The sequence below is a fragment of the Platalea leucorodia genome, assembly GCF_965183815.1.
Source record: "Platalea leucorodia genome assembly, chromosome: 7".
NCBI classification, from domain to species: Eukaryota; Metazoa; Chordata; class Aves; order Pelecaniformes; family Threskiornithidae; genus Platalea; species Platalea leucorodia.
Genome location: NC_138829.1, coordinates 16540418 through 16553798, shown reverse-complemented (window position 1 = coordinate 16553798; position 13381 = coordinate 16540418). Strand labels below are relative to the sequence as shown.

At 40.6% G+C, this 13381-nt stretch overlaps 1 protein-coding gene across 1 annotated transcript; it reads left to right on the top strand.

The window, feature by feature from the left end:
* Positions 1–11896: 11896 nt before the first annotated feature.
* On the top strand, positions 11897–13042 carry BDKRB2 (bradykinin receptor B2; the record flags this gene model as incomplete). The annotated part of the gene is made up of 1 exon (XM_082317365.1): positions 11897–13042. One exon carries the CDS (start codon positions 11897–11899, stop codon positions 13040–13042), a length of 1146 nt encoding a protein of 381 aa, XP_082173491.1.
* Positions 13043–13381: the final 339 nt, after the last annotated feature.

The window sequence follows — 13381 nt, the reverse complement described above, 5'->3', positions numbered from 1 at the left end:
TATCATCCAGTGCTTTCTCCAGGATATGGGAACATTGGGAACATTTCTCCAGAACAATGGGAACATTGTTCTCTGTAGTGAAGATATCAAGCAATTTACATCATTGGCATGCTTCATCAGTGCTCCCCTATCTTTCATATTGAGATCAGCCCTGTAACTATTTAATTAGTTGAACCCCAAGACCAGTTCTGAGAACCTACCCTAGGAACAGTTCCTCCAGCCCACCTCTCAAAAACTGTTGGTGGCCAGTTGAAAATTCATGTATTTCTTTCCAGCTTAGCTGTTTTCAGCATGGTTCTTGCAGTAGTTCTAATCTATCTGGGTTTCAGAAAAGGTTGTTTTCTAAAGCAGGAAATTTTTACCTTAACAAAGAAATATAATCTAGCTGAACAAGCTACTCTTGATAAAATCACTAGCATTTTATTTCTTTATCAGTGGATACAGGTTACCCTAGCTATTCACTGGGCACAAGGTATTGTCTGCCATTTGATAGATGCATTGTGCTGTTTGATACCACCAGACCTGCCATTCCATACGACATTAGACTCCTGCAATTGACATTAAATGGGTCTCACAATATTAGTGCATTAAGCTCTTTGAATTTTGCAGTGGTGATGGAGTACAGCAATCCCTTGTCATACAACAGAGAATTCCCATGGTGCCTGCAGTGCTTAGGTGAGGGGATACAATCTCCTTTCACCCTACTCCAGTCTGGTAAATCTACATGTCACATCATAAAACTCAGGAAGTTTATAATCTTGCATTTGTCCTCATACTTCAGTTAAACTGTGCGAGTTGTGATCATTCAGCTCTGTAGACAGACACCATGAGTGCTGCAGGAGGGCTAAGGGACATGCAAGATTTCAGCCCTGGGACAAGGCTTAGGTTTTCCCAGCAGCCACTGCCACCCGACAGGGAGCCTTGTGTGGTCCCTGGTGCCACAGCACTTTACTCTCACTCCAAGCAGTGCTTTTGCTGCTTCTGTCCCTGTACAAATGTGCAGTTAGGCTCACTCCCATCCATCACTGTTTGCAAGACAGTGCAATAGGGGAGATATTATCAGGCTAGGCAGTGAGCCATCTAGGCACAGGAATAAGTTATGTTAATAGATGATCATTTTCTCAGCAACAGATCCAATGTTGAGTGCAAATTCTGCAAAGATGAAAAATGTGAGCAAAACATTATCTGATCATTGCCCCTGTTGGCAGGAGGCCTTTCAGCTAATGATAAAAACTACTGAGCTTTGTGACTCTAAGCCAATAACACCAAGCTTTGGATTTATTTCATCCATACTACAAACCAAGTGTGTTGTCCTTCTTTACTTATTTCTACCTAGCAATAATCAGGGCCCCAGACAGCACTGTCTCCATCAGGCACATTTCCCTTCCCCTCCACCTATGAGACTTGCAAATTTGCCCCTGACCTACATCTGCCATCTTCATCTCTCCATTTTCTTCAGCATCTCCTCTGTCTGTGCCTTTGAGAAAGGGAGCCACTCAGCCTGAAAGCTGGCCTGAGTGGGAATCTTAAACTGGTGTATTCAGGGATGATTCTACCCTGGCAGTGTTTAAAATGCCTGCGTAGTGAAGTAACAGCATTCCTGAGTATGTTATTGCTGTCAGCTAGTGCTTGCCCTCAAAGGCACCACAGAACTTGAGAAAAGGGTAGGAAGAGCTTGCAAAGTTTGACCCTCTACCTCTTACCTTATCAAGAATGAAATACAAAACATCATTTTGGACCAAATATGAAGATCAAGTAAACAAAACCCAAAAGAACAGAAGTCAGACGTGGCAGCAGATGGACCCTAAGCTCAATGATAACACTCAGAGCTTTTTGAAAGTAAATGCTGTCAACAAAGCCCAAGATACCAGTGTGCAAAACTAGGCTGACCCACTATCATATACATGGGGAAACACAGAGCACTGATAAAACACAGTGTCAGAAGTGTGACAAACACATATATAGGCATGATAGGGCTCACCCTGTTATTGAAATTACCCTAAAGAGCAGACATAGTCTGTGAGTGTTCTAGCCCAAACCTGAACCCTAGACACGGGCTGAGTCCTGGACCACAACGACCAGACATAGTTCCCATTAAAAAGTTCTCAAGGAAGAACTTATTTGGGTGACTGTTCTTCACTTCTGCAGTGCTTTTGCAGTCCTACTCCTACTGCAGTGCCTAGATTTCTCTCTCTCCTGACCCTAACGTAAATGCTAGTTGTTGGTTGAGCTTTGGACAATGAACACTCGTGGTTAACCTTACCCGTTCTCATATGGTGAATGTCAAAAAGAACAGAACAAAATCTGGCAGCCTTGCAGAGTGAGTTTGTGGTCAGATTTCTCCTGTTTTAATATTTTCTTTCTCAGTTGTCAAAATATTTTGAGCAAATACACTACCGTACACACAGAAAAAGTATAGATTCATCTGTGACTTGAGTGCATTGTGTGAGAGTAATGTACCTTTCTGTAAGAGAATGAGAAAGTTATCATCTTGGTTCAGGGAGACACAAAGCTACTCAGGACTCCTGACACAGGTTCTGGAGCAGAGTGGCATTAAGTCTAAGGGGGCAGGAGTGGGGGGTCCATGAAGATTAAGCTCCTGGAGGATTAAAGAAGATTAAAGAGACTTGAGAACAGCAGCAAGTAATTCAGTATTCACAAGGAGAGCAAGAAAGAGTTGTGAGATTGACATTATAAACCTCACAATTGATGATACTTTCCAAAGATGGAAGAATCAGATTCATGTCCCTGCTTCAACAGTTATTTAAGTATTTATACTTATTTGAAATAGCTTCATAAAGAGAAATAGCCTCAATCAACATTATTCAATAAGCTTGTGACCTCTTAGTATATGGAGCATGTGGATCACCTTAGTTCCAGATTTTGTTCCAAGTTAAACAGAATGGAGACTTGGAAATAGGTCTCTCATTTGCCCAATGACTACAAAGAGAGGAACAAATTGGCTTACGTTTGATTAACACTTAGATTTAAGAGCATCACATACTTCATTTCTTCATAGACATATACCATGTTCAGAAAGCTGGGGATGGACAAAAACATAACTCACTAAATCAGAACAGCTTAAACTTTCTCAGAGGTGCCTGAACAGCAGAAATTGAAGTGTGTGCTGGGAGGAGGAGAAAGGCAGTAATCATCTCCGTTTTCAGAGTAGTTTGATAGTTTTTTAATTCATCTTTCTCTGCTCGTGAACTACAATGGTAAAAGTTGCTGAACAAGTACAGGAAGTTCTACTGTGTTTACTAATCCATCATGTGCCAAAGGGAAAGGCAAAGCTGCACAGCATTATCATAATAGAAATCTCCAGGAAAACAAAACATTAAACCAGTTATTCAGGTCTAAATTTAACTTAGGGAATTGTTGCTATGAGCACATCACTGTGTACAGGTTTTGTATGTATCAAATTTTCAGTTCTTGATGGTCCTATAGTTACAGACCTCATTTACTTTTATTGCCAAACACTTTCAAATATTAGCAGAAGGTTTATTGTGGAAAAAAAACAGCTGAGGGATTTACCCTCATATTTCATTCCTTTGTCCAAACTGTGCCTTGCTACGATACGCCTTAAAACAACCCTAGAACAGTATTCAAGGGATTTGGCATTTCCTACTGTTTATTTGCTTATACTCTTTCCCTTTTAATTTAATGAAGCTTTGATGCAGCCTTTCTCTGAAGAGGAATGTTCTCACCCAGTGTATCACCAATGGCAGTGCTTTTCTGGGATACCTTCTGAAATCCAGGATCTATGAAAGTTTTCCATACAAAACGAATTACACAGCTCCAAAGAACAGCTAAGTGAGCTAACACATGTAACAAAACCACAACTAAATCTATGGCACTTTGTTTTAAGAAGTTCCCAGTAAGTGTGCCCAAGCTCACCATCTAGCCCTTGTGCTCACCACTGACTGGGAGTAAGTCATGTAACCTCATAACAGCTCATCTGATAAATTTTCACAGGAAAAAAGATTTCTGAGAGACTGAGTCCACTCACATTTGTAAATTGTTCTCAGTAAAATTACTGCTGATGAACAATACAATAATATATGGCATTTATAAATTTTTCGATAGCAATGATGACCAGAGCTGTATGGCATTACATTTCTGACTAAATGTGTGTTTTCCCTCCTTCATACTTCAGAGAAGGAAGACGAAATATTTCTACAAAGAAAGTGGTTAATTTAAAAAGTTATTTCTTGCTGAACATTTCTAGCTTATGTTGCCTTTGAGATAGTTATGAAGGGCTAAAAAATGGATGGGTTTTAAGTCAGCTTTGAGGAATACAGAGTTCTCAGGAATTAGGAAGTTCTTATGAACATGCAGATTTTTAAAAGGTCAGAAAGTCAGCAAAAATTAGTATAGAGAGGCAGGTTTGGTTTTCCCCCCCCTGTTATATTACCCATAGATACTTCCTTTTCTCAGAAGAAACACAAAACAGTAAAAAAAAAAAAAAAAAAATCCTTTTCCTCTAGCTCATCTGCTTTAGCTGTTGCTGAGGTAGCACAGAGCTTTACACAGCAATCCTACTCTCCCAAAAGACAAGAACCAGAAATTTTTCTTAAAAAGAGCATTAAGCCAAAGTCCAATACATTTAGCACTACATCGGACTCTTATTCATTTCAAATATGGACCCAAGCCTCCTTTATTCTATTTTTCATATACTTAAAAATCTGAAGGTTATATTTAACCATTTCTTCTGGAAGAAATCGGCAGCTTCTCTTTTTGAGCTCTTAAAACCTGGGCTGTTTTAACAGACTAATTGCCAGGAGACTCTTCTCCTTATCTTCTTTTGCTATAACTCCGTATTTCATTTTACAGCTATAACCGTCTATTTTATAGTCTCTGTAATGCTCTATTAAGCCCAAAGATTTGCTAGTTTCACAGTGGAGTTATGCCCCCACCCTCCAATCTTAGCGTTAACATCAAGGGGCAAAGTTGCCCCTGAAGTGTCTGGGGGTGCTTCAGAAACTCCAGGGTATCTTGCTTGGCTCCAGAAGACCACTCCTCTCAGAGGTCCTGTATCATATACCAATACCATGCAGTCTTCCTAGACACCCTGCACTTTCCAAAACGCCCATATTCAAGCACCTGAATTGCCTCCCAAACACCTGGCTGCTTCTCTCCCTCAAAATCACAGAATTTTTTTCTCTCCTCTATACACACTGAATACAGTCCCTCAAAATTTCTGTTGAAAACAGGCAAAACTTCCCACTGCTATGCCAGACCAAGTTGTCAATGAATGTAGATTTCTGTTTTAATTTCCTGTGCACCCCTCCTGCTCCACTGACTTAATGTCTCTGCTTAAGTATTCCAGATGTCTGTCTGTCTCTCTCTCTCTCTCTGGGCTTTTCTTTATTTTCTAGCCACCTGAAGAGATAACTGAAGCAACACAAAGATTAGAAAGGTAAATGGAGCAGTACGTACATGTTGAAACATGGCTCCAACAGCCCAGTGTGTCAGCCTAGATGCAGAAGACTAACTCATCATGTTTCAGTTGCCGGCGTTGGCCTCAACTCCTGGCTGTGTGGGGTCTGCTCTCCTGGTACTCAAGCTACCTTCTGCTTCCCACTGAAAACACCAGGTAATACAAAACAACTTTTCTTCAATTCCTTCTGTGATTTGGAAGAGCCAGCTTTGTGTCCCAATATTTGAAAAAAAAAACAAAAACAACCACAATTACTTTAGCAAAAGCCAGTTCCCACAGTGCTTTCAACAAAATGTCCATAGCTTCCTAAGGAAACTTGGTGAGCAAAGGCACCCTGGTGAGCTAGGAAACTCCAGCAAGCTAGGGCACTCACTGTTGAAATTAAGCTTTTTTTTTGTTGGCCTTAATCCAACTGGAAGTTTCAGTTATTAGCACAAGAAGCACAAATTAAGAAATTTAGGATAATCCAGGTTGGAAGGGACCTCCAAAGTCTCTAGCCCAACCTCTTGCTCAAAGTTGGGTCAGCTGTGAAATCAGACCATGCCATCTGGGTTTTATCCAGCTAGGTCTTTAAAGTTTCTGAGGTTGTCAAGGTTGAAATTGAATGATTTAGTGGCTGGAGAAACTTGAAGATCCTGTTGGTTTGATCCTGGAACAGCCTCTAATGTTAAAAATCATTATTTCTTGGTTCAGATTAACCATAACTCCCATTCCCCATGCCCCTGTGGGGGGAAGAGGTAGAGAAATCATGAGTGAAGTTGAGCCCAGGAAGAAGCAGGGAGGGAGCGTGAAGGTGTTTTAAGATTTAGTTTTTATTTCTCATTACCTCACTCTGATTTGATTGTTAATAAATTAATTTCCCCAAATTTAGTCTGGTTTCCCTTGACAGTAGTTGGTGAGTGATCTCCCTGTCCTTATCTCAACCCACACGGCTTTCGTTGTATTTTCTCTCCCTTGTCCAGCTAAGGAGGCGGAGTGATAGAGTGGCTTTGGTGGGTACCTAGTGTTCAGCCAGGGTCAACCCATCACATTCATTAAGGAGGCATTCATTATTTTGGAGAGATAGAGGAAGTGTCTGAAACATTCCTAAAATGTTCTGCTTTTACTAACCCCATGACTTTAATTTTTAATTTCCAATCTTTGTATAATTAATTTCTAATGGTCTTTAGCACATTTGAGGTTGTAGATCAGCAGACACTTTTTGCGGCAATGTTAGCTTAAACATTTCCTGTTCTTCATTCACCCTTCGCTGTCCCTTTGCACCCTGCGGCTGCCCTCACAGTTACACTGTTCAGTTTCATGAGGCTTCATATCGAGCCAGATTGAGGAACTTGACTGGGACAAAAATAACCTTGCAAAAGAAAAGGTTATTTTAATGCAAATCAACTCCTTAATTTGTCAGAAAATTAAGGCAATAAAGAAAAGATACGGAGTTATTACCTCTCAAAAGTTGAATTTTTAGAGACCCTTTGGTGTGTAAGCTTGAAGCACACCATGGAATGACAGCCATTGCCCTGCAGTTATCATTAAGGGCTTTTACATCAATTATGTTAGCAAAAATGGAAAAAAAATTGTTCTGTTAAAGCAGTTATTTCAATAGCTCTGACCTTTTTTCCCCTGTACTTGCATTCCTTAGCTCACAGCTCTTGATCCCTAAAGGGCTTTTTGTCCCACTTCATCATATCCCCCTTCTTTTCTTTCAAGAACATGCATAGGTCCCAGCATGTATAGCTGGGTTGTACAACATTCCAAGGCTGACCCCACCCCTGGCCTCTGGGTGTTATCCTTGGTTTGCTAATAATCTCATGCCTGTCTTCTGGCATGCTCTCCCCAATACAGTACACACAGGTCAGTCCTTGACAGCAGGACATCCCACCAGGTTACCAGGCAATACCAAGGAGTGTTAGTGACTGTGCCCAGCCCTCAGAGCTTTCAAGCCATGGCACTGGTGACCACCGCCTTTTTGGGGTCCCGCTCCCCTTGGGTGTAAACACAATCCTACAGCCCAGCAACTACAGTTGATTAACCTCTTCTTCCCAGTCCCTCTGCAAGGGTTCTTCATTTGCAGCACTGGCAGGATCCAGCCATTGCTCAACATATCCCTGTATCAGCAGACCCCAAAGCCCTCCTCTCTTGGTCAGGACAATGTCTGCAAGAGGCACAGGTCTGACTGCCACCAGTACAGGGGAAGTCATGGCTGCTTCCCACACAGAGCACCTTGCAGCCCCCCACTATTGAAATCTTGCCATTTGTGCCCAATACTATTAGCAAAAAATATTCTGGAACAACGTGAGACAATGACCGACAATGTTTTTAGTGACTGTCAAGGAGGAGGTAACTAATAGTAGGAGGTGGACTCCAGCAGGGACAAATTCAGCCCCCATAGCAGTCCCTCATGATTAGTAATGATAGATTGTTTCAGCTGGGTGATGTTTCAATCAAAACTGTCAGTTAAAATATTTTTGAGGGTCCCAGCTGAGACATTAGGCCTGTCTTGCATTGCACAGAAAGTGTTTGTAGAGAGCGTGCGAAGGGGTCGCATTTATTTTTACTGAATTGTGATAAGCTAATGGCAAATAGACATCACTCCCTTTTCTAAATTGTGGCTGTGTAAATCATAATTTATTTAGTAAACACATACTTTAAATGAGTTTCCTGTGCTATAGAGAATAGCACCAAACACATCATTTAAATAGGGTTTGTAAATTGCTTATTAGCACATTTTACCTTGTTCTCTCCCACATTTCTACCAATGCTTTATGGAAGCATTTGAGCTAAGGACCCAGGAGGCAGGTCACCAGAAGCCCCATTTGTGGACTTGGTCACATCCTAACTAGCCCCCGCACATTGTTCCTAGACCACAGTAACGTGATACAAGTAATATATTTTAAAGTATTTTAGGGCTTTCCCTTCTAAAAAAAATAATCTAAAAGAGATTAATTGTAGGAAAAATATCATAGATCAGTAGGCAGTTTTTGAGCTGTTATTTGCTGTAAATTAATTCCTGTTTATTGTTTTTCTATCAATCAGCCATATAATGAGGGAAAGACAGAAATTGCCAACATGGCCTTTATGACCACTCTCTGAATTACTAATTAATACCTTATTAAATATATATGTACATTCAACCTCAAAGCAGAAAATAATCCACTTACAAGTCTTTCTGCTGGTTCACAGCCCACTACTGGCAGAAGAAACAGCTCCTGCTAATTGCATTGCCCAACAGAACTTCTCTGTTCTCAGATGACCTTTTGGTGATATTTCACTTCCAATGTGTTTTTTATACTGTAAAGTGCCAGCATACACAGAAAGGGAGACTTGAAACTGCTATTTGCAATTTGTTAGTGGCATCTCTCACAGCCACAGAAGTTGGGCTTTGAGATATTTGAGTGTTTATGAATACCAGCACCTTGATGCCAGGCTTTTGCTACAGGGAGATTAATTACAGAAAAGTATGGCTAGCTGAGGTATTATTTAAGAACGCAGAAAGTCAAAGATATCAAAACCACCAGGATAAAAATTAGTTGCAGTTAATAAGGGACATAGAAGGTAACATAAAATGTTTCTATAACTATATCAAAAGTAAGAGGATAACGTAGGAAAGTCTAGACCTGTTATCAAAAGAAAAAGGGAACCAGTAACTTAGAGAATGATGAAAAGTTCAATGATGACTCTGCATTAGTCCTCTCGGAAATGAAAATTGTGATCTGATATTTAAGATGATTGATTTGAACAATTGGATTTACACGAATTGGGAAAGAACAAATTAAAGAATACATGGAGGCATGCAAAGTGGCAAGGTCATATATAACCCATCGCGGTGTGGTTCAGGAATTAGGAGAGGAAATCTTTGCTATCAATTTTTATGTCTGTGAAACCAAGGAGAATGGGCACATTTCAGAAGCCCAGAGAGGGCAAAACACAATACCTATCTTTAAAAGGCACAGATAGCAAGACCCACAGATTTACGAACTTGTCAATCTCATTTAAATACCTGGAAAACATAACAGCAAAATATTAATAATCAGTATATCCGCATATGCAGGATAATAAAGAATAACAAAGTGATAAGGAACTGCCAATATAAACTTGTGAAGAATAAAGGTGTGTCAGACTAATCCAATCTGGCTTAATGGATAAAGCAGAAGCAATAGATCAGGCATATCTGGGTTTCAGTGAGGCTTTTAGTAGTGTCCTATATTCCATTGTGCTGAAACATGAACAAATAAAGTGGCAGAAAAATGCACTATAGGTGCAGGTGCTCTGCTATGCCCAGAAGGGGTCAAACAAAAGTAAGATTTCTAACCAAAGCATTTTCAGCCTACAGTAAGTTGCTTGCACCTGGAAGATGAAAAGAGAATATAAATCAGAATATTGGCAATGTTGCATAGCATGCACTGCGGATGGCATTTGCTTTCGGTATAGAACAACTAAATCCATATCCACTAGACCTAAAAGCTCCAGATAACCAGTGTCACCAAAAGTATAGATCACTGGATGGGTGCCTACAACATGCAATGTTGTGTAATAAAGAGGCTCCACCAACCCATTCCCCAGATGCTGGTTGAAAACATTCAGAAATCAAAAGGATACAGGTGCCTCAAGATTGAGATAGTTCTAACAATTACAAGGTTAATGAAGAGGCAGGGTAGAGGATGGAACTATGTTCCTGCAGCTAGATATGGGCTTGAAAACCTGAGGTTTTGAGAGGATGAACTTGGAGAATGAGAATATTTATGGTGTTACCCAGTTTATGCAAATACTGTCCTTTGCTCAAGTTATGAAGGACTGGAAACATGCATCACTGACATTTTGTTTTGTGCCCATTAATCCATTTTTAAGTTGCCCTTTCTTTCAAGGTTCTCAGTCCCACTTGCCTGTTTTATCCAGTTGATCTGTCCTCCCTGACACCTCTGTTATAAATTTTACAGTATAGAGTGTCCTTTGTTACTGCCTTTACTGGTCTTAGTAAAATGTGGTATTCATCTTTGCTTTTGGTTCTCAAGCACTACAGTGGTTAATTAAAACTAAGTACACAAAATATGACCACCATTTTTTAGTAATTCTGCATCCAACAGACAAATGTCTATGAGCATATTGAATGACACTTATCAGCCAACAAATCCAGTAACCAGAGTACAAATGAGAACCCCATCCTTTCAGGAATTACAAATGTGTCCCCTTTTTACTGCCCAGTTACCAGCTGAATCAGACAAATGTCCTAATTAAAAATACATCTGAAAAGCTTCCAGTCAAACCATAATATAAACAGTGGTATTTTAAAGACCTGGAAAAAGACAAACAGTATTATGTCACCCAGTCCACAGGATTACATATACAGATCTGGGAAGCCAGTCTTGTATTTGAATAATATCTCAGGATTCATTATCTCAAAACACAACAAGAAAAACCACAGTTAACATTTTAACAGTACTGAGTGGATGCTGGACACTCAACTTTTTTTTGCCCTTAGTAACATTCAAGCGCATATCTGACATTTATGCCTGTAAATAGCTCCCTGTAAGACCCCAAGCTGTTCTGACCCATAGAATACTTACAGTACAGCACCTGGTTTTCACATTGTGCTCTTGCACTCAAATTGTCTTACTGCAGCCTGACTGCAGGCAGGTCCTGGCTTACATGATGGCCACCATCTTTGCCAAACCGTCAACCCACCCACTGTGGACCTATTAAAACCAAGTTCCTTTACAAAGATTCAACCATTTATCTCTTCCGCAACTTGCTTGCAGAAAGAGATGTAACACAGACACAGAAACACACAGGTGATTCCCATGAGAAGTCGGGAAAGCCTCACTGCTTGCAAACACTGATCCTTGCTCCTGCAGCTTTCTCAGTGCAAACTAGAACTACAAACTAAATGTCTGCTGTGACAGTCATAACATTTGGGAAAAATGGTGCTGCATGAGGAGTAAACACCACTGAATTCTGCCCAATTGCTTTACAGGAGAGGGTGTAAAATGTTGAGGGACATGCCACAGGACTAGCAGCTTAACAACGAGCAATACAAGACTCATGCGGTACATCTGTCCTTTAGGAGACTGTGGCTATCAGTGCACAAATACAAGAAAAGAAAGTAACCATCAACCTCCTCAAATTATTAAAAAAGTCTTGCTGCATCTTGCTTCTACTAAAAAAAGACTGGCAAACGTTCTCTTCAGTTAACCTGTTGGCTACACTGTCTGCTGTTGCTTTATCCCCTCTGTTTCACCCACTTGACATTGGTCCACACAGTCCCTAGCAGTTTAGACTGTGAAATTCTCTGCAAGCATGCAGGGCATCTACAAGAAAGCAACCCACGAGAATTGTAAGCCTTTTCAAAGCCCTGCTTTTTAGGGCCATAGGAAAAGCAGAGCCAACTTTTCTTATTGTGTCTTTTGCAGCAATGAGCTAGATGTAGCAATCTCATGTCAACTTTTTCTTTTTCTCTGCACAGATATGGTTTCCGTCACAACTGAAAATGTTACACAGCTTTACAACATCATGGCCACCCAGGAGCTCACAGTCAGTCCGGCAATTTTCCACAATAATTCAGGAAAGCACCAGCTGAATCCATATGAATGTATTAATTCAGATATATGGAAATGGCTACAGGATTTTGAGCCTGGATTCCTCTGGTGTCTATTTATTCTGGGAGCCATAGAAAATTCCTTTGTCCTCATAGTCCTGTGTTTCCACAAGAGTCGCTGCACAGTGGCCGAAATTTACCTAGCAAACATGGCACTTGCTGACTTAATGCTAGTCTGTGCTTTACCTTTCTGGGCCATTAATATTTCTAATAAATTTCAGTGGCCCTTTGGCCTGTTCCTCTGCAAAGCCGTCAACATAATGAGTAACATGAACTTTTATTCTAGCATTTATTTCCTGACACTTGTGAGCATTGACCGCTATCTGGCCTTGGTGAAAACCATGTCTCTCGGACGGATGCGACGAACTGTGTGTGCCAAATGGAATAGCTTTGTAGTCTGGGTGTGTGCATTGCTCATGTGTTCACCTACAATAGCGTTTCGAAATGTACAGTATTACAAAGAATACAACATCACAGCCTGCGGTCTTGCTTATCCATCCAGCTACTGGGAGCCTGCAAACAACTGCTTGCTGAATATTGTAGGCTTTGTGATCCCACTCTGTGTAATCACCTATTGCACTATGCAAATCATCAAAGCATTACGAAGTAGTGAGCTACAAAAACTGAAGTTAGTCCAGACAGAGAGGAAAGCCACCATACTGGTCCTTGCTGTGCTCTTGCTGTTCATTGTTTCCTGGCTTCCATTCCAGATCACCACATTCATCGACACAATCTGTTACTTTGCACCCACTTTGAAATGCCTGGAAGAAATCAATGACATAGCGACTGAGGTAGCTACGTACTGTGCCTTTAGCAACAGCTGCCTGAACCCAGTCCTGTATGTAATTGTTGGGAAGCACTTCCAGAAGAAGGCTGTGGAATTCTACAAGGACTTGTTCCCAAAGAGGTGCAAAAAATCACAGTCTGTGCAGATGGAAAGCTCCTTGGACACTTTAAGAACTTCCATTTCAAGTGAATACCCAAGGAAAAAGTCTGTTTTCCCATTACCACGATAGCATAATTTGTTCATTACAGGAAAAAAGCCTCCTAACGTATCAGTCTCCACTAACATCCATCTGCTACTGGTCCACGGAATAAACATGTAGTAGTATTCATCATTTGTGAGAAACCAACGGTTTGATCTTAATGGAAACTCCACAGAGAGACCTGCTTCTAATGTTACCGGACATTTTTCATTATTGAATCCTACTTTGTAACATGCTTACATTTTCACGGCTGAATAATATTTGATGCGTGTACCTTTTGAAATGTTTGCATTTCTAAGGTGTACATACATGTACATTCCGTTCTCTGAATAGAGCCCCAGTATAGAAGCTATTGTCAGGATTGTGTAA